This window comes from Aythya ferina (assembly GCF_964211825.1).
Source record: "Aythya ferina genome assembly, chromosome: 5".
Lineage (NCBI taxonomy): Eukaryota > Metazoa > Chordata > Aves > Anseriformes > Anatidae > Aythya > Aythya ferina.
This window is the reverse complement of record NC_140301.1, coordinates 58078552-58102775: the sequence shown is the minus strand read 5'-3', so window position 1 is coordinate 58102775 and position 24224 is coordinate 58078552. Positions and strand designations below refer to the sequence as shown.

Below are 24224 nucleotides of genomic sequence, written 5' to 3'. Positions count from 1 at the left end.
CTTCCCTGGGCAGCCTGTTCCAATGTCTAACAACCCTTTCGGTAAAGAAGTTCTTCCTAACATCCAACCTAAACCTCCCCTGGCGCAACTTGAGCCCATTCCCCCTCGTCCTGTCACCAGGCACGTGGGAGAACAGACCAACCCCCACCTCGCTACAGCCTCCTTTGAGGTACCTGTAGAGAGCAATAAGGTTGCCCCTGAATGTTACCATAGTTCAGTAAAATCACTGGGAAATTTGCTGTTGGGATCCATGGAAGCTAGAGTAGACCTACTGTATACTTTTTAAAAATGACCAGGGAAGGAATTATTCAAAATAAGTACTTCTGAGAATATTCAGTTGCCTTCTCTTATTACTGAGCACTCAGTGCAAGCAGTACAAGTGGCATTCAGAAGGAAAGAGCTCTGGCTATGCTGGATCCAATGTAACAGAACGCAGAGCACTCTCTTCACAGCATGTTGAAGGCAGGAAACGAGGTGCTCAGCACATCTGAAGAGCTGCTCAGGACCTTGCAGCATTAGATCTGTGAACAGCAGAACACCACAGCTGATGCATCCAGCAGTGTGAAGCTGGAATAGAGAACTTATGGCGAGAGTGCTTAACATATGTGAGGCTATATTTTATTTGTCATTTGCCAAAAATACAAATCTCGAGGAGATCTAAGCTTTACTTTCCTCTTTTTTTTTTTTCCCTGCTGTACTTCATAGAATTATAACCAGACTGTATTTATTTGGGTTTGTTTGTGTGGGATCGTATTTTCAAATGTTGGCATTTAAGTTCCATCTGGAAAATATTGGAACTTCATCACTAAATATGAACGTACAAATGTTACTTAATGGACTTTAGACTCACTAATTATAGTTGCATATTTCCTGTGGATAAACGCAACCTGTTCACCTTCAGTGAATCAGCGGGCATGTTTATGAAGCAAACAAATCAAGATCTAATGTCAAGATCAGCAAAGCAAGCACTGGATTGTGATAACACAGCCCATTTTGCATATGCTGGTTTTGTTCTCTGTATATTTGAAAGGCTCTCACCAGCACTCCCCCATCACCCCCACTTATACCAGATCAAAGTTTCACTCCAGAACATCAAGAGGCTGTCTTAAGAAGTTTTTCAGGGAAATAGGTTTGTAGTCATTCTGTAGTTCTGAAACAGAACTTCTGCTGCAATGAAGAGCTGAAAATACAGAGCATTAGCATCACTTCTCAGATGCTAGAAACTATAGGTTTATAGGTTGAGATTTAAGGCATATCTGAGAGAGTTAGTCACTTGTTCTGCATTTAAGTCCAGTTCAGCAGAACTAACTGAAGTGTCCTTCATTTTCATCCCCTTGAAAATTCCAGTCTAAAGCAGGTCATTAATTTAAAACCGAAAGAAAAGTATTCAGCATGCTGGTGCTCGTTCTAATTGTTGACTTGCTCACAATTTGACATTTTTTTTTTAGGTAATGAATGAAGCATTTTTTAATACTATTAAAACCAATATGTTTTCTTAGCCCTCAAGAGCAACTTCAGCTCACCAGGGAGCAATATGAGCAAAGCAAAGAAAGTCTGAGACTGGCTCTGAATGAACTGAAGAAAGAGCAAGAAGAGATGGGTTTTGCCCTTCAGCCAGGTTTGCAGGAGAAACAAGCTCAGTTGACAAGCTATGCCCATCTTCTGCAGAAAGCAGAAGATTTAACTTCCCAATTTAATGAATTGGAAAGTCAGGATCACCTACAGAGTTGCACAGAGAATCCCTACTTCACAGAGGAATCGTGGTTGGAATTAAAACACCAACATGAAAATCTGCTCAGCCAGCTACAGGTTGGAACCTCACTCTCTTTTCTTATGAGAATGTTCGTGTAAAATGTCTGTCTGATTGCAGTTCTCACTGTTTGCCTGTAGTCTCATTCAACTGGCAAGTTGATGGGTAAAACTAGGAGTGGTGAAAGTTCCTTTGTAAAAAGGATGGGAATTCCTCACTCTCTCTCTCTCTCTCCCCCCATTACCATGGGAAAAAGAGCACCAGAAGTTAGTATTTTTCACTGCCGCATGCTTTGCAGATGACTAAATGTTTAAATCAAATGAGAGCAAGGTAAGTGTGAAGAATAATAATTTACACCTGTATAAACAGATTTAGATAGCTTTTATATGAAGCATTTGTTCCAATGTTCTCCAAGCCACAGGATTTATTTTTTTTTTCCTTTTGGAAGGATGAATTACTTTTCTTGTGTGTCGTTTGTTATTGGTTCCACCCAGTTTAGACCCAGTAAACTGCCTTTGCACCCCTAGTGATTTCTGCATCTATTTTTTCAACCATTTTGGATGGGAAATGTCCCTTTTACAAGTATATTCTTACAGAATGTGAACTCTGCTTCTTGCTACTAATGAGGATTTTGTTCATGGTGAAGTCCATGGTGTGCTGGGAAGAAGGGAAGACATCTGTGCAGCTGTGGTTAACTGGATATTTTATGGAAAACAAGCAAGTGTTTTGCACTGATGATGTCCTGGAAAAGATCTGTCAGTCTGTGGATAAGTTATATTTGTGTGAATTAACAATCTACTAATCCCTTTAACTCCTTGGTTTCTAGACCACAGTGCAGACATTGGAAAGACACGTTCAAGAGCACCAGCAGTTTCAGGATATGGTGACAGGCTTGAGCACTGAGCTAAAAACTCTCTCTGAAAAGCTTGCTGATTGTGGAAGTCCAGCAATGGAACAACCATCCTCTGAGCAAAAGCAGTTGAAATCACAGGTATGTTGCAGGTTTTGCATCATGGAGAAACTGCGTCTGTGCCCTGGGGGCTTGTAGAAATAATCAGATAAATAAAAGAGAAAAACTACTTGTGTCAAAGTGAAGAACTAAGAAACACTTATATAAAGTATATGTTGTGTTCCTTTTATAAAGATAATTGTAGGCCTGAAACCACTCTTAATGAACTTATTGGACCTTTACTGTTAATTGAACTGAAGGTAGAAGTGTCCTCACCTCAAGCATACAGACTTCATCAAACTTTAAGAAGTATCCTTAATCCATAGGTAGGCATTTTCCTGCAGTTTGGGAGAACTGAGTACGATCTTATACCTGTGAGTATAGGGAACTACTAAAAGCTGGAACTGTGACTCAGATACAGATTGCTGCAATTCCCCTTCCTCCAGAATTTGCTATACTTCTAGCAAATTAAAAAAAAAATAGAGAAAGAGTAATAGGAAATAAGAGAGGAAGTGATTAAGCAATTATCTTTTTTAAAGTTGGGAAGATCACCGTGCACCTCACAGAATGGTATCTGATTATTGTTGTCTTAATGCATATAGCTTCAGGTGCCCTCTGTTAGTATTTGACTTCTTGCAGCAAATAGGTCTTCTTGTACTTCTCAGCACAGTTTGTTGTTCACAGCAAATATTTATGATTTTCGTGATTGACTTTAGATCTTAGCATTAAGTATATTGAGTGAAGACATGTTTCAATAAAATGTTTTCTTCCTGTTTAAAGGAACAACAAGCACCTCTTAGTCCATTTGAAGACATGTTAAAGAAGATTTTGGTTTTAGCAGAAGCTGTTAAACAAAGCACTTCTTCACCAGGACAGAAGTTTATTAAGGATGAGATTGAAACACTTCAGAGTGAACACAGGAGTCTGGAAGAAAGACTTGAAAATGTCAAGCAAAAGGAAGAAAATATTTTCAGTGAAGCCCTTGAGTTAAAAGATGAGCTTGCTGATGAAATACAGATGGAGGATAAAACAGATACAATGCTAGAGAGAGAGATTCAGGTCACTTCTGATACTCCTGTTGCTACAGAAGAGAGCTTCACAACAGTAGAGTTTAAGGAGTGTTTGGAAATGCATAATGTGAGTATAGTTCTGACAGTAACGACAGTAGAAGACTTGTTAAAGAGACATCTGTCTCTCAAATGCCTTTTGTATATTGCATCCTACACTGCTTTTTTAACTTCGTTGAATTTAAGCCTTCTGTAAATATATGTGTATAATTCAAAGCTGTGGAGAAGAACTCCCTAAGCTTGTTATATAAGTCTATTGGAAACTGCAACTTTCAATTTAAGCACAAATTGCTTATTAACTTTCTCTTGCAATGTAATTAGAACAGGTGTCCTTTGGAAGGAATAGGTGTATAGATAAGAAAATTACACATAGGCCTCTGTGACAATTAAGCATAGTCCTTTCTTTTTCAGTAGTTTCAGAAGCTTGAGTGCTTCTTTTAAACCAGCAAGATTTATATTTAGAACTGCAAAACAATATTTTTCCTATTTGTTTTCATATGTTCAATTTTTTGCCATTTAGAGGTTTGATATTAAAATATATTTACAGTCACACAAGCAGGTTTTAAGTTATTTTATTTCTCTTAGGGTCAAGATGTAAATGGGAACGTGTCAGAGAAAGAAAAGAAAAATGATCCACTTTTGGAGGAAAGCAGTGTATTGAACAGCCCATTACAGGGTATCCATCAAGGAAAGGACAAATTTGGGCAAACTGCTCAGGTGCCTGATGAATATACTTTCATTCATGTCAGTGTATATATATGTGTGTCCATCGAATAGAAACACCTATTAAATTCCTTAAAATTTGTAGGCAGGCACAATGTGTGTATTGAGCGATTGAGATCAGTGGAACTGGTGATGTTAAGGGCATCTCAGGCCATTTACACCATACATAACTTCACGTGTGCAAAGTTGAAGGGATGATTTGGAGAACTCCCTCATTGATATAATCATCTAGCAACAGCAGCTGCACCCAGAGATGGCCATCAAAATATCTGAGTGGAATCCACCTGTACAGAGATTTCTGGAGAAGGAGCAAGATTAATAGTTAGTGTTGCCAAATGTGTCTAAGGAGAAACTACTACGATGGTGTTAAAAATCACATGTACACTTACTCCTGTTTGGTTTCTCCTGAAACTGTTTTGTAGTGATTTAAGGTCCTGAACTGGCAAACAAATCTGAGCAGACTGTCCCAAGAAGACTTCAGGTTTGGGTTACCTACATTCATTAAGCTACATTGAAGTACAAGTAAAAAGCTTGTGGAGTGCGATGTTCTTTGGTAGACATAGATTTTGGACTGTGATTTTTACTGGTTGTAAACATTTTGTACTTTTCAAACTAGGAGGAGGCTGATAAAGAGAGCCCGAGTATGGACAAACATGACAGAGTCCAAGAAGACCTTCTGGACAGTGCGGTTCAGGGTGGTGAAGCAGAACTGGAAAGGCATCAGGATGGTGTTGGTACTGAAAGTGATGAAACAAGAAAGGAAACATGTCCAGTGGAGGTAAGTGGACATGAAATTACAGTGAGTGATTGAATTTTAGGGTGTATGTGTACAGTTTATTTGGAATGGTGATGATTCTACCAATAAATTAATAATAGAAGTTACACAAACATACTCAAGCTAAACTGAGGTATTTTTGCCTGATGTGTGGTATATGCAGTTAGTATACATTAACTTGCTGAATCCTTTCCTGTATGGAGGATTTTTTTCATTGCTGTGGGCTGCCACAAAGTGGTTTTCTGAGGACATTGCATTCCAAATCACCTGGGCATTTTGTGATGCTTTTTAACAGTTATGCTTGAATACTGTTATTTTCCTTGAATCTCTTTCATTTATTTACATATCTTATATATTTAATTTGCATGTATAAGGTTGCATTTGAAATGTTGCATCCTGTTTTGTGCACCCTGATAAATGTGCAATTTTGACAAACTGGAGCAGTGGTTAAGGGCTGGAGCCATGATGTATGGGAGTTCCTGCTGGAGATAAATGACTGATCTGAGGGTCTAGTTGCCATCATAATCTCTCAGAAGGGTTGTTACAGAGAAGACAGAGCCAGACTCTTCTCAGACATTTAGTTTTAGCAAACTGCCTGAGATACTGAAGATGGCATAGTCATGACAAGATGGAACACAGTATGCACTCATGAACTTGCTGAGAATCAGGGTAAAGTATCTCGTTCTGGGTTATGAGTGGACTACTTTCAGTGCATATCTTATCTGATTTGCAGCCAATAGCTCAGGTATCTCTGCAGCACAAACAAGTCACCAGTTCTGTGCTCTCAATCATGGACTTGCTGTAAGTATTTGACGTACCTTGTTTTGGCTATGAATATCCTGCCTGGTAGTTGGCTGGGTGCCGAACCGCAGGCACTCTGTCTACAGTGCATGTACAAGACTGAAGCCTCAGGAGGAAGCTAAACCTTTTAAAAATGCATTCAAGGCTGCATCCAGGGGTACACAGTTCAAAGTCCATGCTTAGAATAATGAAGCGTGAACAGTGTAGGTTAGAGGAAGAACACTTGCAATCTGCAATTTTTACTAAAACTTATAACAAAATTATAGCACTACTTCTAAATGGTTTCCTTTGCCATAACCTTGCCCACAATAAGTTTGTGATATAATTATGGTTTTCCTCATTTATCTATAATCGTGGGCTTTGTAACTTTGCCATGTCAAGCACTGTAATTACTACTCAGAATGTTTGATTAGGGCTTTTTTGTTACTTGTTTCTTATATATATATATATATATATATATAAACATACATTTTTATTTTTTTTTACAGCAAAATAATGAGAAACTTATTGATGTTAAGAATCAATCCTACAAAGAAGACATGGAGAAGATTCAACAAACTGTGTGCCAGAAGAATGAAATCCTGAAATCTGTAGCAGCTGGGAATGAGGGTCTAGAATCAAACTTCCCAGTTTCTGCACATGAGGTAAACCATGTTCTGGTATTTCAAGTTGCGTTTGTCAGTGTGACTGAATTTTTGTTACAGTGTGGGCTTCAGCTGAAGTTCTGTTATAAATGAAGAGGCAATTACTGTCACATCAAAATCAAGCCTATTGTATAGAGATCTGCTTTATGTCCGCAGTAGTTTTGAACTTTCTTTGAAGTGCTCACCACACAATTTTTTCAGTGGTTCTGTTTAAAAGAACAATATTGGTTTTCAGAATCATCATAATCAGGCTTTATTTAATGATATCCAGAGTTTCTCTTTAAATCGTTAATCAGTACAACTTTCCATGTTACTGTAGTTAGCTGTGATAGACTTTGCCATCATAAGGGAAATCAGGAAACTAAAATTCAAGGGCAATCCAGCATAAGAAAATAAATTAAATAACATAAAGAATAATTACCTGAAGCTGCATGAATAACAAGGTATTTTACTAAATGACATTACTCTTACAGAAGAATAGATTTAGTAAAGTTGTTTCATCACCAGTAGTGTTCCTAAGAATTCTCTCTGCTCTGTGATTGCTGATCTTTGGTCACTACATCCCTAAATTCAAGGTGAAGTCAGTTCTAATCTTCATAATTAAATCTATAGTCAGGTTTGTAGCAGACCTGTTCATTGGCAGGTCTTACCTAGGACTCACACTTCTGCTGTCACTGGAAATCCCAACAGATTGACTGATTTGCACTTCTAAAAGTGATCTGGGGGAGGGTGGCAGTGTTTGTATTCAGAATCATAGTATGGTTGAGGTTGGAAGGGACCTGTAGAGATCATTTGGTCCAACTTCCCTTCTTAAGCAGGGCCACCTAGGGCAGGTTGCCCAGGACCATGTCCAGATGGTTTTTGAAGATCTCAAAGCATGGCGGCTCCACAACCTCCCTGGGCAACCTGTTCCAGTGCTCTGTCACCTGCACAGTAAAGACCTGCTTCCTCACGTTTAGATGGAGCATCCTGTTTTTGTGATAGTGCCCAATGCCTTTTGACCTGCCACTGGGCACCACTGAAAAGACTCCATTTTCACTGCATTTTCACTCCATTTTCACTGCATCCTTGCTTCAGGTATTTATAAACATTAATGAGATCCTTCCTAAGACTCCCTTTTGTAGTCTAAAAAATCCCAGCTCTCAGCCTCTCCTCAGGGGAGAGGTGCTCCAGACCCTTAATTATCTTTTCTTCCAATTGGAGAGATGTTTCCAGTATGTCCAGGTCTCTCTTTAATGAAGATGTTAAACAGGACTGGACCCACTCTGCTCATTGCTGGCCTCCAACTGGGTTTTGCTTTTGCACCACCGACCACCACCTGCTGGGCCTGGCCATTCAGCCAGTTTTTGATCTGCCTCTGTGTCCCTTTGGACATTGCAAAGGGAGAGGAAGTAGGTTCTGCTGGTTTCCTGAGAAAGGTGTGCATGTCTGGATAAGAAAAAGGGATATATACTGTGGCCTACACCCTAGCCTGAAGCCAAAGTCACATTTGGCACATACCCCAGTATTGACAGGTTCCCACAGGCCTGCACCATGAAAAGTTAGCAGAGGGGCCCTGAGTTTTTACCTGCAGGACATCTTTTTTTCCTGAGTGTCAGGACGCTTACTTTGTGTTTTGATGTGTTTATACTTTAGTCTGGTAAAGTGGATTTCTTCCACACTCTGTAATAGCTAGCTGAGTTTTTCTGCTTCGATTCTATGGCACTTCAAAGTCTCTTAAGATGAAATCTTACATTTGAATTGATACAACTGTTACAAATGTGTACACAGAGAAATGGAAAAGTTGTTTGACTATTTCATGAGTGAGCCCCTTCAGTTTTGACTGAAAGTAACCAGAAAAATTCAAATAATTAGAATTATTCTGTTCGGGTAATGTCTGCAATGTGCTGCATGAATCCCACACCTGGAAGCAGGTACATTCTGGATAGCTCATGACCCGCAGAGAGACAGAGGACTGTGACAGCTAAGAAGTGATATGGCAGTAGGGACAGCTGGCTGCTTCCTAATAAAACAGTATATAAAGCATCAGTATAGAAATATTTATCATTGCTCATTTTAAACGTTGGTACCATGAAGAAGCTCACACTGTAGTCATATCTCTATGCTTGTATGCATTCACTGACATGGAGTCTATGCCTGGAATAGATCACAGTTTATACCATAAACAGTTACTGGGGAATGGGCATACAGAAAGAATTTTAAGGTACTGCTGTGTGATCCAGATGAGTCTTTGACATTTTATTTATGCTGTTTCCCACATTAGCTGAAGGTGATTTAAAGCTGAAGGTGATTTATGTGTAATATCTGAACTGGGGCTAGCCAAGAGCATCCACTTAGGCAGCAACCTTAGCTCATGGGCTGTTAAACTTGGCTATACCCCCAGTGGCTTGTCCTTCTGTCATTGTGAGACTTGATGGCAATGCCAGGGAATGGCTCTGGAGCCCGCCAGTCCCTTTCTTCCCACTCCAATTGAGAGATGGCTCCCTAATGCCTCTCATCTTACCTCTAATTTTGAATAGAACTCACAGCCGGCACAGTAATGGTTTTGTGTCCCGACCAAGCTTCTTCACGCATGAGTTGCCCCGTGAAGAAAAGTAAAAGATATGGTCCCAGTCAGGGGCACAGCAGTATATTGATGCAGGTGCTGACTAGAGTTTAAGGAGAGATTAAATGCCCATTAATGTGTGAGGCAGAGGGGGACAAGACAAGATAGATCTGTGAATTTGAGTTATCAGTAACAGAGGTGGCTGCAGGAAGGATGTTACTTAAAGGTGGGGATGTCAGAGTTTCAAGCTCCCAGTGATGAACAGAGATTTCACAACTGTCTGAACAGTGCTGTCAGGCCAGAATGACTTTGGGGTAGTGATGGAGGGCCCAGCCTGTGGGTCCTGGGTGATCCACAGGGGCTATGGTGGAAGCAACAACAGGATTTAATCATGGTTTATGAACACGAGGCAAAGTGTTGCAGTCCGAAAACTTACTGTTTTAGGAATTCTTCAGGAGTAAAAATACTATTTTGCATTGCAGAAAGAAGGTGCAGCAGTGGTTGTCCAAAAGGAACTACTTCCTGGAGTGCAAGTAAACACAGAGTATTTTGAGGAGGAACAAAAGGTCAATGAGCTGAAAAATGAAGTGGCTGAACTGGATATTGTGCTCATAAATGAACAACTGAAGGAGCTGGAGGTATGGAAATTGCAAAGTCATTCCTCATTGTTAACGTAGTGATACACTCACAGAAGTGTGATTCACTCAGACAACACAAAATTGTTGTATATTATCTTGACCGAGGTTTGACTCTGTGTTAGACAATTTGCATAACAGGTAATCTCCAAAGACTACCTTAATGCAGATATGTCCACGTGAATGCCATCTTTTGTACTGCTCTTTTAGACTGTGCTAGTAATTATAGGGCAGCTATGATTGCATATGTGCTTCTGTAATGTGCACAAGCATGCGTGGTCTTTATATTTGACCAAGCAAGCATATATATGTGAATGTATCAGTATCTAACTGTATTTTGTGCTGAAAGTGGTTAAAATCCTATTTTAATCCTATTTCTATGGTGGGCTTGATTTTAGAATTTACAGACTGAACTGGAAACGTGGAAAGCAAAATCTTTGAGTCAAGAAGCATGTCCCAGTGCAACAGGATCGAACAGTGAAGAGCTACAAACTCCAGAGCCTGTGGTGCCCTGCTGGGACAGGCTGCTTCGAGAACTAGATGCTGTTAAGGCAGTAAAGCAACAACAGTACTCTTTAGTTAACGAGTACCAGAAAAACCTTTCTGCTGCTCAGTCCTCGATGAAAAATTTGTCAACAGAAAAAGATAACATAAAAATGTAAGTATAGTTGAGGGGTTCTGTTAATAGGTAGCAGAACAAATATGATCCTTAAATTAATAGTACTGATGCAAGTAGTCTAGACTGAACTTCGTGCCATGCTCCAGTAATGCTGAGACATAGTGTTTTACCCATCTCATTAATGTTAGGTAGCAGAACTCGCATAGGTTTGTAAGGTGGTATTAAAACTTCATCTAAGCATTTAAACAGAAGTATGAGTGGTGGTTGCAATACCTACTCATTTTATTTTTTAGGCAAAACAAACAAATGATTGCTGTGCTGAATACCTACATGAGTGCTGCATTTAAATACTTTTGCAAAAGTATGTCAGATATGAAATATTATATATTTTTTTAAGATGAATAAGCTAGGAAAGTGAAGCACTGTTTCTTTGTAAGGACTCATTAATTCTAATTTTTTGCCAAAGGTAACCAGTGCACACAAAATATTTAGTACATTTTATAAATTAGCCTTCAGAACATGGAGCTAGCCTATCCATCACAATTAAGTATCATTAATTAGAAAAACTTAAAAATGGCTTGTGAAATTGTTAATTTGTGGCAAAGAGATTGGAAAGAATTGAATAAAAACGTAGCTGCTAAGTGTATTTTAGGTGGTAATTTCAGAATACTCTTGGAAATAAAGGAGAGGTAAGTTCACACCTCCAGCTTAATCCTGAATGAATGAGAATGTTTGAAGTTTTTCTTCTAACTACCTTTAATTTTAGTTGTAAATCAGAAATTACTATAAAATGATGTTAGTTCACTTAGAGATGACTTAACACTATTGATTTTTAAAAAGTGTTAGGAAATGGCATATTCTTTATTAGTACATACTACTGTTTAAGAGAATATTTGTTAGAATATACCTTTACCTGCAGAGATATCTAGAAATAACTAACACTGTACAGAAAAGCAAGAAAGTCATATTGCAGTGATTGTTAGAACATTTGTGAGAGAATGATAATATATATGATTAAGTGAATAAAGCAAGTGAATCATTTTCTGTGTGATAAAATTCTCTTAAACCATGTAGTCTGTGTAGTCTGTGTTTTAGAAGTTGTGTTTTTTTTGTTGTTGGTTATTTAAACCTGTTCGTATTTTTGGCAGGGGTCCTATGAATAACACAGTTCTTCTGGAGAAAATTAAAGCATGTGTACAGGCATTACATAAAGAGAGAGATGTCTTAAACCAGCTGAAAGCTCAGCAAGAAAGTTTATCTCAGCATTTAACATGCATGGATAAAGTGTTAACAGCAAGCCAAATGAGGCAACTGGAGCAATGGTGGCAACACATGGAACAAACAGTGCAAAAGAAGCATGATCAAGTGGTGGCAGAAATCAATGAATTTAACCTGCTTATGAATAAAGCACAGGATATTCAGAGACTGATACAAGAACAGTATTTACAAACAGAGTTACATTCCTCAGCTGGAGAAAAAGTCAATTACCCTGTAGTTTGGACAACAGAGCTACAGGACATTAAACATGGTCTTTGTCTATTAAAAAGAAGGATTGAACTGCAAATGAAAAGAATTTGGAGTGATCAAGAAAAAATGGCTTTGGAGAACTGTATACATGATTTGCAGAGCAAACTGGAAACATTATCAGAGCAACAAATGCCTCAAGAGGATGTTCAGATCACTGGTCCTGCTCTGAAGAAACAAGAAATGATGAACAAGCTGAAAGAAAATATTTCATGGGTAAAAGATTCACTGTCCTCTCTTGATCAGAAAGCAGCACTTTTCCCCAGTGATGTTAAATCACAGATCAGAAATTGTGAGCTTATGAGGACTGAAGTTCTAGATAGAGAGCCTGTGATTGAATCACTGGATAAGGAGCTCCAGCACATCATTCCCAGCTTGAAGCCAGAGGAGATCTCTGATATGACCTTCCTTCTACAAGCATTACAGAATTCATACAAGGCTCTGGTTTTAAAATCAGTTCAAAGACTACAGCACCTAGAGCTCCAGCTGGAGGAGAGGCAAAGACTTATTGCAGAAATAGAAAAAGTTCACTGTCAGCTTCGAAATGCTGAGACACTTGCCAGGCTTGACACGAACCAAACCAGCACATGGTCAGAATTAGCCGATCAACAAGCCATTTTAAAGGAGATTTTAAAGGACATACAAGAGATAGATGGGCTTATCTCATCCCATTGTAAAGAAAGTCAGGTCACAGCTGGGGAACTGAGCCTATCTGAACAATTATTTTTGATTGACCAATTAAGAAGTCTGAAGAATAGAGCAAGGAAGACACAGAGGCAAATTCAGAATAAATGTCATGAAGTGGGAAAAAAAATAGCAGTTTACAGAGAGTTTGCTGAAGGAATAACTTCATTGCAACAAGATCTTAATGACCTACAGTGTGGTGAAGTCAACCTGGAAGATAAATTACTAGGTGCCACACAAGAAGTGAAGAATAAATGCAAAGCACTTAAAGAAAAAGTATTATGTTTTCAGTCTAATTTGTCACAAATGATGAAGTACAAAGAAATCTTTGAATGCATAGGTCTAAACTGGGATTCACAGCAGCTGGATGAATTGCATGAATTGCAAACTCAATTTTTAAAAATTAAAAATAAAATTAAAGGGAAGCTAATACACTTTGATAATGTTGTTAGGGAATGGGATAATCTTCATTTGTTGCTAAATGAAATCTGGACTATGACATCCGCTGTAAGAAAAGAAGCTAGTAAGCTAAATGATAGTGCTAGCTCTTCTCCTGCTGAAAATCTTGTATCTGCACAAATACTGCTTCAGACAGTTCAACAAATTTTATATTTAACGCAAGAGGTAGAAAATCAAATAAACAAAAATGAAGTTTTTGATATTCCATTCAAAGAATCTAAGAGGCAAGAAATACAGAGCCTGGAGAAAGATGTTAAGGAATTGATACAGCTTCTTCAAAACTTGATCTCTAGTCTCCAGTGTGTAAATAAGGAAGATATCCAGAATGAGGTAGAGCATATATTCCATGCCATAAAGCATATTCAGTTAGAGCTCCAGCAGCCACTTCTAGTAGACATGAAAATGATGCAATTTGAAAAGATGCGATGGGAAGCAATTCAGAATATGATGACAGCAGAGTTTTCTGCAATTAAATATCTAATGGAAAAAGAGAGGGAAAATGAAGAAGAAAAATCTCTTGCTGCTGATATAGAAACAAAACTGAAAACACTGCAAGATCATGAACTACAACTGAAGACAGACATTGCTGCCCGTGTTGTAAGTACATTTAATAAAAGTAAGGTATGGCTGTATGTCTTCTCCTAAGAATTGGATTAGATGTCTGAGACAGCAGTGTTTGTATTTTCCTGACTTACGTTTTCCTTTTACTCTCATAACTGAATTGGACTGATATCTTCTCTGCATTGGTGGGTATGATGGGAATCATGAAAAGAAACTAAAGATGCAGACAAAATTAGTTGTATTCAGTTTAATTATAATCCTGACTGTGCCCAAGAGATCAGTGGATACGAATGAGGAAATGTGATGTAATAGCTGATAACAGGGGAAGGGACTTAGTGATCCTGATGTATGTAGTGATCCTGCTGCCACATTTCGTGATTTGCCGCTCATCTCCTTCGCTGCTTGGATATTGTGTTTGAAGCACAATACCAGAATTTCTCTGCCCTGTGGGAATCCCAAGAGCTGGCCAAGTCACACATCATTCTCTATGTAATTAAATATAAGAGGGTTTAGTGAGAAGCATTTTGGCAAGTCATGGTTGGGAGGTAGCTTCTGGAGCAGATTATAATCATCAGTATGTGGGTTTTCCTTGTACAGGACGTGTACTTCCATTTCCGTAATGTATCCTATGACTCTTGTGTCTTAACCATCCTTCACTCTGGAGGTTTCCAGAATTGGTAGTTCCCTTGTATCCCCTGTCCCTGTGTTTGAGAGCTATCAGTCCACATGTTACTGCACCACTGTATGACTACCTAGGTAGCAGAGTGCATTTGCCATGCATCACCTCAGGCCGCTTCTGGGAGTTTTGGTCTCGAAGACCACCACGTGTGAAATTCTGAGAAACCATCTGGTCATTCAGAGGAGCACAGCAATCCTTCTTGATTGTTCTTTCTTCTTTCTAACACTTTCAGAGTGCTCTGCAGGATGCATGTAAGACTGGTGAGCTTTATACCGAGGCTGTAAAGAAGGCTGCCAAGTTCCTTGAGGACTATGAAGCTCAAGTATACTCTGCCACAGCAGAGCTCGGTACCTCCGATGAGGCCTGTCAGACCCCACAGTGGAAACAAGAAGAGTTTGACTCTGCAGTGGCTGACATAGAAAAGTTGAGCTCCAAGCTGAAAAATGTAGTGAAACCAGAAGACAAAATAAATCTGGAAAATACTTTAAGAGAACTCGTCAATAAGAGTTTAGCATTAAGGGAGAAGGTTCAGAGAAAGGAGGCTGATGAACGGAGGTAGGTTCATATTCCTAGATCATATTCCTTACTATGCTGATAAATGCAGTCTAGTCTTGTTTCTTCTCTGATAGAACCAGGCAATTCAGCAGGAAGAGCTGTAAGCAACTCTGTTTTTCCCAGTTGTGATTGTGACGGAACGAAAATTACCAGATAATAATCATATTGCTAATAATTTACAGTGCAATCATTTTTAGTATATTCCATAAAATATGCATGGAGCTGGACTGAATGTTATATGGTATAGGAATAAGAAGAAAGTGCATTTCCGCAGTCTCTAGTTCAGTGCAGGTGCAAGTTAGAACAGTTTTCAGAGGGCCCTATGTCCATGTCTTCTATGAACTGTTCTTACAACTTGAGAAAATCAATACCAAACAACACAGGCCATAGCCTCCTTTCAAATATAGATACAGAAGAGATCTGAAGAGCCTTCAGATAAATGTACAGAACAAGTTTGGGAGATATAGTAAGGGTTTTTAAATTGCTTGCTGATGATTCAGTGCTTCTGATTCTGTTGAGCATAATCTTAAAATGTTTTATAATCGAAGAATTGGATGACTTTGAAGGCTTTGGCAATAGGAAAGAGATGAGAAGCAATAGAAATAAGAAATTGCAGTTGTACGCATCACACACTGTAGGAACAAATAGGATGTGTTACAAACTGAGAGCTCAGTTTTGGGAATCTCTGAGGAAAATGGAAACTTAAAGAAAGACATAAAATTCTTTAGGGTGGCTATTTGGCACATATATGGTATACGTACTATATTTCTTTAACTCTGAAGCATTTGTACGTGAAGCTCTATAGTGGTTCAGATTTTGGACCTGAAGTGTGTAAAAAATGCTAATTGAAGAAAAATTGAAAGTCATTAGTAATGGCTACTAATTGCAAAATTTATTTCTTTATTTTTATTCTAGTAGGCATTATGGTTGGAGACAAGTAACCACATTTTTTTTTTGGTCTGATAATTGTTTCCTACAGGTATTTTGAGAAATACAAAAGATATACAGAAAGCAAAGATAAGGTGCGTGATGATCTTAACAAACTTGAAAAGATGCTTATGCAGTCTTTGTCCCAAATACCGATGTCTTATAAGGAAGCTTTGGAGAACTTAGAAGAAAGCAAGGTAAGAGAGGCTCTGAGGAACTTGAGAAACTCGTGCAAAACTGTGGTACAGTTATTTCTTACATTGCTATTGCTTTCCCTCAGATGGAAAAGTCTTCCTGTTTCCTCAGCCAGGACTCTCTTACTTCTTCCCTATGATACTTCTGCTATATTGAACCTCTCTGCCGTCTACTCTTGTAGTACTCATCATATTACAGGCTCTGTATGTTACATAACTGTAACTCCAGCTCATTCCTTTCCCTTCCAAATAACCATAAAGTGAAAGTAACCTAGTATTTTGTGCACACTGTTCTTCTGATGGTTTTGCTTGTTTTATTTACCCTAACTTTCTTTACAGTCTTACTCAATACAGAATTCCTGCATTAAAACTTTATTTAGCCAGCTCAGTGGAGTGATACACATTTTAGTAGAGGATCCTGTATTGTTTTATTTATTTGCTTGTTTATTTTTCATACAAGATTTTAGTCTCCAACATTGACTCGGCTGAAGATGATCTTGTGAAGCTAAGGCAGATCTCAGGAGAGCTGATGAGATTACGCAAGGGAAATGACAGGGCCCTGGGCAGGATTGTAACAGCGCTGTGGGAAAATTGGCTGGGTTTGCTTGAGGCAGCGAAAGAGCTGGAAATTAACTGTGAAGAACTAAAACAGGAATGGAAATTCATCAATGAAGAGGTGAGTTGATTAACACACTGCAAGTTTGGTGGAATGTGATAGAGCTGGGATTGTCATATAGTAAAACTACATGTTAAGGGACTGAGATCAAAACAGAACATCATTTCCTACCCACTGATCAGCCAGTTAACCTCCAGACTTTCTTGAAGCTGGAGTCAAATATGACAGGGGTGTTTATAGAATAAGTTCCATGAACCCAGCATCACTCTGTGTATAGTTAGGTGCTTTGTTAGAGCAAACTCAAATGTTCTGGCACCCTTCAGATTTTCAAACTATCTGGCTGTGCAATTCCCAGTATTTAGCTATGTGCATGAGTAAATGAATAATGTGACTTAAGGTGATGGAATAAAAAAGCATTTTATCTCATTCTTTGGCATGCTGTTTACTTAGCTGGAACGAGAAACAATAATTCTTGATAAGCTCCAGGAAGAACAGCCAGAAAGCCTTAAAGAGAAAGAAAAGGCCACCAGAGAGGAACTGGTAGAATTGCTAGATTTTGTGAACTCATTTGAGGAAAACATCAACCGGCAACAGCTCCTCTTACTCTTACTTCTTCACCGAATAAAGAACATCCTGAATGCATATGAAAATACTGAGGCAGAAGCTGTCCTTCCTGCCTTATGTGAGATAAAGACAATGCAGGACCGCTGTAAAAAGTAAGTGATGGAAAATTTTTGTGTAAGTTATGACATATGACTACTTAGGAGCACAGCATTTTTTTATTTATTAAAGAATATGTAGAAGGTGTAGTATATTTAAAAAGATAATAAAATAATAAAAGCCCTACTGGGTCAGACCAGTGGTCCACCTAACGGATCTGCTGTCTCTAGCGTGGGCAATAGGAGATACTAGCTGGGGAGAAGACCTGAGCCTGGCCATGTCATGTGTGGGCTGCAAATGTTGTTCAAATATAGAAGGAATCAGAAGGGTTGATGATTCATTGTGGAGGCTCCAAGTGCACCTCTCCATGTGCACCTGAATGAGATGTGTGGGAAAATCAAACCTGGCACTTTTTGCCCAATGCAACTTTTACCTTACTGAGTGCTACAAAAACACAAAAGGTTTTTGCAAATCTGTGACTGCACTCGCCATTTTCCATGCCTACTTTTTGACATGGAAATCTTTGCTAATGTCTTTTTCTCTGCCAGGGTTTTCAGACTCCTGAGATTTTGAATTCTGTTTTCTCTAACATCATTCCTGGCACATACCGTCTGCTTTGATTTACCAAACATACATTGGTTAGCAATATCTGAAGACTCACTTTTGAAGAAACTGAGGCAGTAAAGGGCAGAAACTGGGAGATTTAGTTACAGAAAATAATGTCAAAATACAGGCAAATGTGGTTCTGGATATATATAACAATTTCTGTATTAAGCATGTTCTTTGATAAGCTCTACTAAGTGTAGAGTCTAACTCACTGTATTCTTGCTGGAAATTTTTCATAGGTTATATGAAAAGACTCAAGACCATAAGGATTTGGTACAGTCTGAAATGCAAGAGAGGAAAAAGATAAGTGAAGAAATAAGTGCTGTGAAAAATGCATTACAGAATGCTGCATCTATGTTAGACCAAGATGCTGGCGGAAAGTCAGGACAACTGGAGGTTGGTAGTGTCTCTGTTATTCTGTAGGGATATTTGGAATATATTCTCTTTTGTGCTGGGGCTTGAACTTGTTCCAAATGAAATTTATTGCTAAGTGCGTGCACATTGACTTGCAGGAGAATGAATCCAGCTCAGCAGGATATGATTGGCCCTGCCATGTGGTTGGTTTGTGTTCTTCTGCGTGGTTCAGATAGTAGGCACAGAAGCCTTTTCAGATTGCAAAGAGATTCACAGCCAGTTGTGTGCCTTTTAGGAAGGACTGCCTAGTATGCATCCTGCACATCTTCCTCCCCTACATAGCCAGGGCAACTTCAGATGCTCTGGATTTGATGTTCCACAAATTCTCTGCAGACATTGTAGAGATAATGCTGGTAAATGCTTTTCAGAAATCAAATCGTAATTAGGAACATAGTCCCTACCAGCCTTAACTCTGCACCAAATTTATTTATTCTAGCCTGCTAATGTCTGTAGAGAATGTTGGCTCTAAGAGATGATTTCTTAGTAGCAGTATGTCACAATGGACCTGTTTCTTTTGAGAATATTCAGCTGAAAATATTGAAAGATATCTTAGTTTTACCTAATCAAACACCAGCAAGCCAAAATCTGCAGGGCAAATTCATCCCTACTTCCAAAGAAAATCTGGTTTCTATAAAATCTATAGCAATATCTGGGGCTCCCTCGTGTTTATTGAATGGAAATGCCTATTTCACTTCCAGATGACTAATCTAAGTTAGTTGGTTGGCAAAGTTACAGCTTACAACATAGAAGAATACGAATGTGGAAAAATGATATCAACAAGTCCATTAGGAAAAAAATGGGGGCAGTTTTGATGGGCAAGTGCTTTCCAGCTAAATATTCTGTGGAATATGAGCATGCATTAATATACAGAAAAACTTTTGCGTTGGAGACTAATGCTGTAACTGATTGTTGTGAATTCAAGTCAGGGAATCTGTAAACTCCTATAAATCTTGGCACAATCTTAATTTGCACAAACTTTCTCTGTGGTAGAACTAGTTCTCAAGCAAAGACTGGGACTTAATGGATTACCGTTACTCCTGACTGAAGAAAAAAAGGATGTTAATTTTAATGCCTGGTAGAATTTTCCCCAGTAACATGACTAACATTCGAGTTTCTCAAACTTTGGGAAAAGGAATCATAGAACAGAAAATTCCAACTTGAAATTCTAGAAAACCTTCGGAACAAATGAATTTCTTCTTTCAGAGGACTCAGATCAGATTTTATTTCTAGGCCACAGGCTCTAGACAGTTGTTCAAGTTTCTTTTATCTCATAAAACCTACATTCTTCATGCAGAACTGGAAACTACTGTTTTGAAAGGAGCCTGCTGTGCTGCTGTGCGTAATTGCCTGAAAGCAGACACTTCAGCTTGAAACCTGTTGCTTTCAGTGGCTTTTGTGTTGTTTATAATAATGAAGGAACGAACATTGGCTATTAAACATCTTTCAAAGAGGAAATGTGCTTTTGGCAAAAGGGACAGCACAAAAGTTAACATTTAGTCGTAGGAGCACTTCATACGATTGCATTGTTACACCAGTCAATAAACATCAATGTGTCAGTTGTCTGAGGAGGAGTGGTATCAAGTTTAATTAATTCTTACAGAGTGAAAAGCATCATTTGATTAAATGAACGAGTATTATTCAAGACTAATCGGCTTGCAGAGGTAGTCAAAGTAGATTTTATATCACAAAAACTTTTCCAAATCATGATAGAAATACAAACCACAACATACATGGATGTAAATATATGTAGATCTATACATGCATGTACATGTACTCAGTAAAAACGGGGTAAAATGCTGAAATTCTCTTAATTTTTGTAGGAAGTTCAGAGTGTGATTGGTAAAGAGAGTCAAACTCTTAAGGATATCATGGAAAAACTCCGGATCAAATATTCCGAAATGTATACAATAGTTCCTGCAGAAATTGAAGCACAATTGGAAGACTGCAAGCAAACGTTACAAGACCTAGAAGACAAGGTAACTGTTGATGTGATTTTCATATATACTTCTTTGTAATTAATAAGTACAGCAAGATTTGATGAATGTCATGACTATGAACTTAAACTTGAAACATGGTTATTTTTCATTGGTTTTCTTTATATATATATATATATATATATATATATGTATATATATATTATTTTTTTTGCTGTTGTTCAAACAAGGCATGGCAGAACCACTAGCAATATGGTCTTGGGTATGATATGGCTGCTCTCTTCTATGCATTCTGATTCTTAAACTGAACTAGTAGTCAAAGTTGATTGAGAAGTTAGTTTAGCTTAACTAAGAGATTTTAAAACTCAGTCAAATTACACCTTTGAAAACAATTTTTCTTTTTGTTTAACTTTCACACATGGTAGGGTATCATGATGTGGTTCTTTATATCACTCCTCAGGACATAGTTGCATGCCTTTAAAAGCAGGCAGAGAATTTAGGTAATGAAATAGCATTGCCTTGGCATTTTTGCAATTGTTTGTTTGTTTGTTTTTGTTTTTTTGTATACAGGGAGTACAAACAGTTAACTGAAAACAAAATTAAAGGAAAATAGAATAATACTTTACGTTTGGGGTGAAATTTTAGCCTGATGTAATTAATTTCATTTTTATTCATTCATTTGTGTTATTTTTAAAAATTAGAAAAAACCAAAACTTTCAGTTAATTTCTTGCTGAAATAATAATATTTAATGGTAATTTTAAAGGCTAAATATCAGTTAATTTGATACAACTTGAAAGTTTAATAAAACAATTTTTAAATCTAGTTACTTGTCTATCAAATTATTCATTTGATGTTGCATTAAATATTAATTACTGCTTATTAGTTTTAATTAGGTTAACTTTATAGTTTCTATTTCAAAATAGAACCGTTCTTTTCAGAACCAACAACTGATTAGGAGAGAGAAAGAGAAGGGGAATAAAGCAGTATTTATTCAATTTCTGAGATAAAACATTATCCCAATGCATACATTACATGCTGGAGTCAAAGAACTGATTGTGGAAACTTTCATGTTTGGGTAGTGGAAAGTAATACAAATTGTCTTGGAATTCTTTTAAATGCCTAAAGGAAACTTTTTTTTTTTTTTATATAAGCAGGAGTATTTGAGAGGAGGACTACAGTTCTTTTGGCTATAAACTTATTTTAATTAATGTAATTTTATCAATAAAGTAACTTAGCATGGTATTATTATATTTTTCTGACAGTGCTTGTCAGAAACTGTAAATAAGTACTGTAAATAAAACTAACAAATAAAGAAATAATAATAATAATAAAAATATTAAATACATAATATTCTTCATTCCTCTCCCCACAAAAGGATGAAGTATTTTGGTGTAAGTAGTTGCAAACCAGAATAGCTTGTAAACCAGAGATCTTTTGTATCAACACAGCATAAAGCTGTGCAATGTGTGTGTGAGCCCCATAAATACTAGGGCTGCAGCACACAAACAAATTTACCATGATTTAGCAATTTACTGGTAGTTGGCTGACCCTGATAGCAAACAGGGTTCAGAAAGAAAAGACATCACCTTGGGCAAGCAAGGACTTGCTCGCTCCCTGCAGTTTATTTTGTTCATGGTAACCTGGTACCTCACTGTGTTCTCTGCTTAGGCTATTACTCAACTTCAGCATACTTGAGAGTTTTTCTCTTTACATAGGAAATTCAGGCCCTTCAGTATTCTATTTTTTTTTCATTTTTGAGGAGTTCTGAAGAATAAAATTAAGTTCCATATGCTTTATGGGGCTTGGAGCTCTTTATGTTTATTATAAATTTCTAAATTTGCATTTAGGAATTCACTATGTACTGATTCATTTCCATATTTCTTACAAGGAAGAAATAGTTGAAGCATAATGGTGCCATTCTAGGTTTCTTACAAGAATGTGAATGTCACCCGTTCCACAATGCAGTAATGATTAGCATCTATTACAGATTAGAAAAGGGGTAGCTGAAGCAAAATACCCAGGGAGTTGCAGTGCTTTATTGTTTTTAAATTCATGGATTGTCTTTTTTGACCAGTCATTTCAGGTAAGGGGAAATTATTGAACAATATGTGAACATTGAACCTGGTCACATTAATGCTTCTCACAGGAAATTTAATTCCATTCCTGTGTTTTTAAGTGACTCATCAAGAGAAATATAAAAAGAATTCTAATATTTTTGGTGAAGGGGTGCACAGAAACAAGCAGATCTTTGTAATCTCCACTATCGTTTTCTCTTTACTGCGACAGGTTAGCTTTGAAATCTTGCAGAGCTCTCCTCAGTATGTGCTGAAAAGAAAAGCAGAGACTATTAACAATGGCCTTCAAGCAATTGAAAAGATGTTACAACAGAAGAGCGAAAACATTGCGAAAGCCAAAGAAGTTCAGAAGGTAATTTTGCCAAAAAAATTTTTTGAGTGTTAAAAGATTTTTGGTTGCTTCTACAGAGCCCGGTTTAGCAGGAATGCAAAGTGGCCCTCCATTCATTCTTTGTCTGTAAAAGAAAAAGTACAAGCAAGCATTTACCTGATGAATATTTACCTATTCTTTCTCACAGGAAAATAAATGTGTGGGTTTTTTTCAGCTATGAATCACACTGGTAGATGCAGAGTGTTCTGTTCTTGTTGTATCAGTTTGGAAGTCTTTGTAATTCCAAAAGACCCACATAAAGTATAAATAATTCTGCTATTATCTTTGAGCCTGACCTTATATTTAATTTCCCCTCTCTCCACATGCAGCAAATCTGGGATATGCTGGACCTTTGGCATTATAAACTCAATGAACTGGATGCAGAAGTGCATGATATAGTAGAGCAGGATTCCTGCCACGCACAGGAGTTGATGGATATCTTAGTGACCCCCCTTCAACAGTACCAACAGGTCTCACAACTTGCTGAGCGGAGAACTGCAATTCTAAACAAGGTAGAGGCAAACGTAACAATTACCCAAATTTGGAAAAAAAAAAAAAAAAAAAGTCCTATTAAGAAAAAAATCAATAATAAAAGCTTTACACAAAACATCATCAAAGGTTCTCAAGTTAATGAAGAGCCAAAAGCCTACTCTTCTATAGCTGCGTTGGCTTATTGTAGCTAAGAAATTGTGGACTGATAAGCATTGCCTCCAGCTACCATCCCAAAGGACCAGGTCTGCACCATAGTTGACAGGACTTGACATTGGAAGTACATGCCCCTGGATCAGTGATGTGATTTTCACTATAGCTCTGCTAATGTGCTACCCATTTAATATTGCCACATAAATCACAACAATGCCCGCATGAAATGTAAGCTCATAAACACCAAAATTACTTTTGGTTAGAAGAAAGAGCCTGAAATAATGAAACTGTTTCAGAGAAATTACAAGTACTTCTCTATTTTGCTCTGCTAATCTAACTGACCTTGATAAAATGCACCCAGTTTTCTTTTAATCTTGCCCATATATGAATTTGTGGTATACAGTGAATAGAAATGCATTTGTTCCCTTTTATAAAATCCTGTAATTTCCTAGGCTGCCAGCAAGATGGAAGAATATGATGAACTCTTGAAGAATATGAAGGTTTGGATAGAGAACACCAACTGCTTGCTAAGAGAAGATGCTCAAAATGACTCTGCAAAAAGCCTACACAAATACAGTGATGATCTTCAGGTAAATGCTAATACCCATGTATAGTCTTGTTAGAACTAGTTGTTCTATAAAGGCACAATTTTGCATTCTTAAGTCTTACTGACATAAATAACTTACCTATTTTCAGTAAATCATTTATGGTTTACGTGCATGAAATAGATAGGTATTTTTTTGGTGTTGGACTTCTGAAAGTGCTGAACTGTAGTACACCTGTCTTCCAAAAATGTGTGACTATCTTCTGGTACC

General features: G+C 37.7%; 1 protein-coding gene across 9 annotated transcripts in view; it reads left to right on the top strand.

The window, feature by feature from the left end:
• SYNE2 (spectrin repeat containing nuclear envelope protein 2) overlaps positions 1-24224 on the top strand; it is a 187090-nt gene that overhangs the window by 68560 nt on the left and 94306 nt on the right. For 8 of the 9 annotated variants that reach the window (XR_014694088.1, XM_084522804.1, XM_084522801.1 and 5 more), the window contains exons 42-59: positions 1500-1809; positions 2577-2741; positions 3480-3836; positions 4352-4483; positions 5106-5267; positions 6554-6709; positions 9737-9892; positions 10288-10547; positions 11657-13772; positions 14648-14970; positions 15950-16094; positions 16552-16767; positions 17158-17423; positions 18213-18369; positions 20208-20363; positions 22609-22749; positions 23097-23279; positions 23862-23999. Coding sequence is in view for 8 of the 9 variants with exons in the window: in XM_084522804.1 (XP_084378930.1) it covers positions 1500-1809; positions 2577-2741; positions 3480-3836; positions 4352-4483; positions 5106-5267; positions 6554-6709; positions 9737-9892; positions 10288-10547; positions 11657-13772; positions 14648-14970; positions 15950-16094; positions 16552-16767; positions 17158-17423; positions 18213-18369; positions 20208-20363; positions 22609-22749; positions 23097-23279; positions 23862-23999 (5539 nt within the window). In the remaining variant the exon portion in view is untranslated. The remainder of the gene's footprint in view (positions 1-1499; positions 1810-2576; positions 2742-3479; positions 3837-4351; positions 4484-5105; positions 5268-6553; positions 6710-9736; positions 9893-10287; positions 10548-11656; positions 13773-14647; positions 14971-15949; positions 16095-16551; positions 16768-17157; positions 17424-18212; positions 18370-20207; positions 20364-22608; positions 22750-23096; positions 23280-23861; positions 24000-24224) is intronic. The other variant, XM_084522802.1, reaches the window with a different exon arrangement.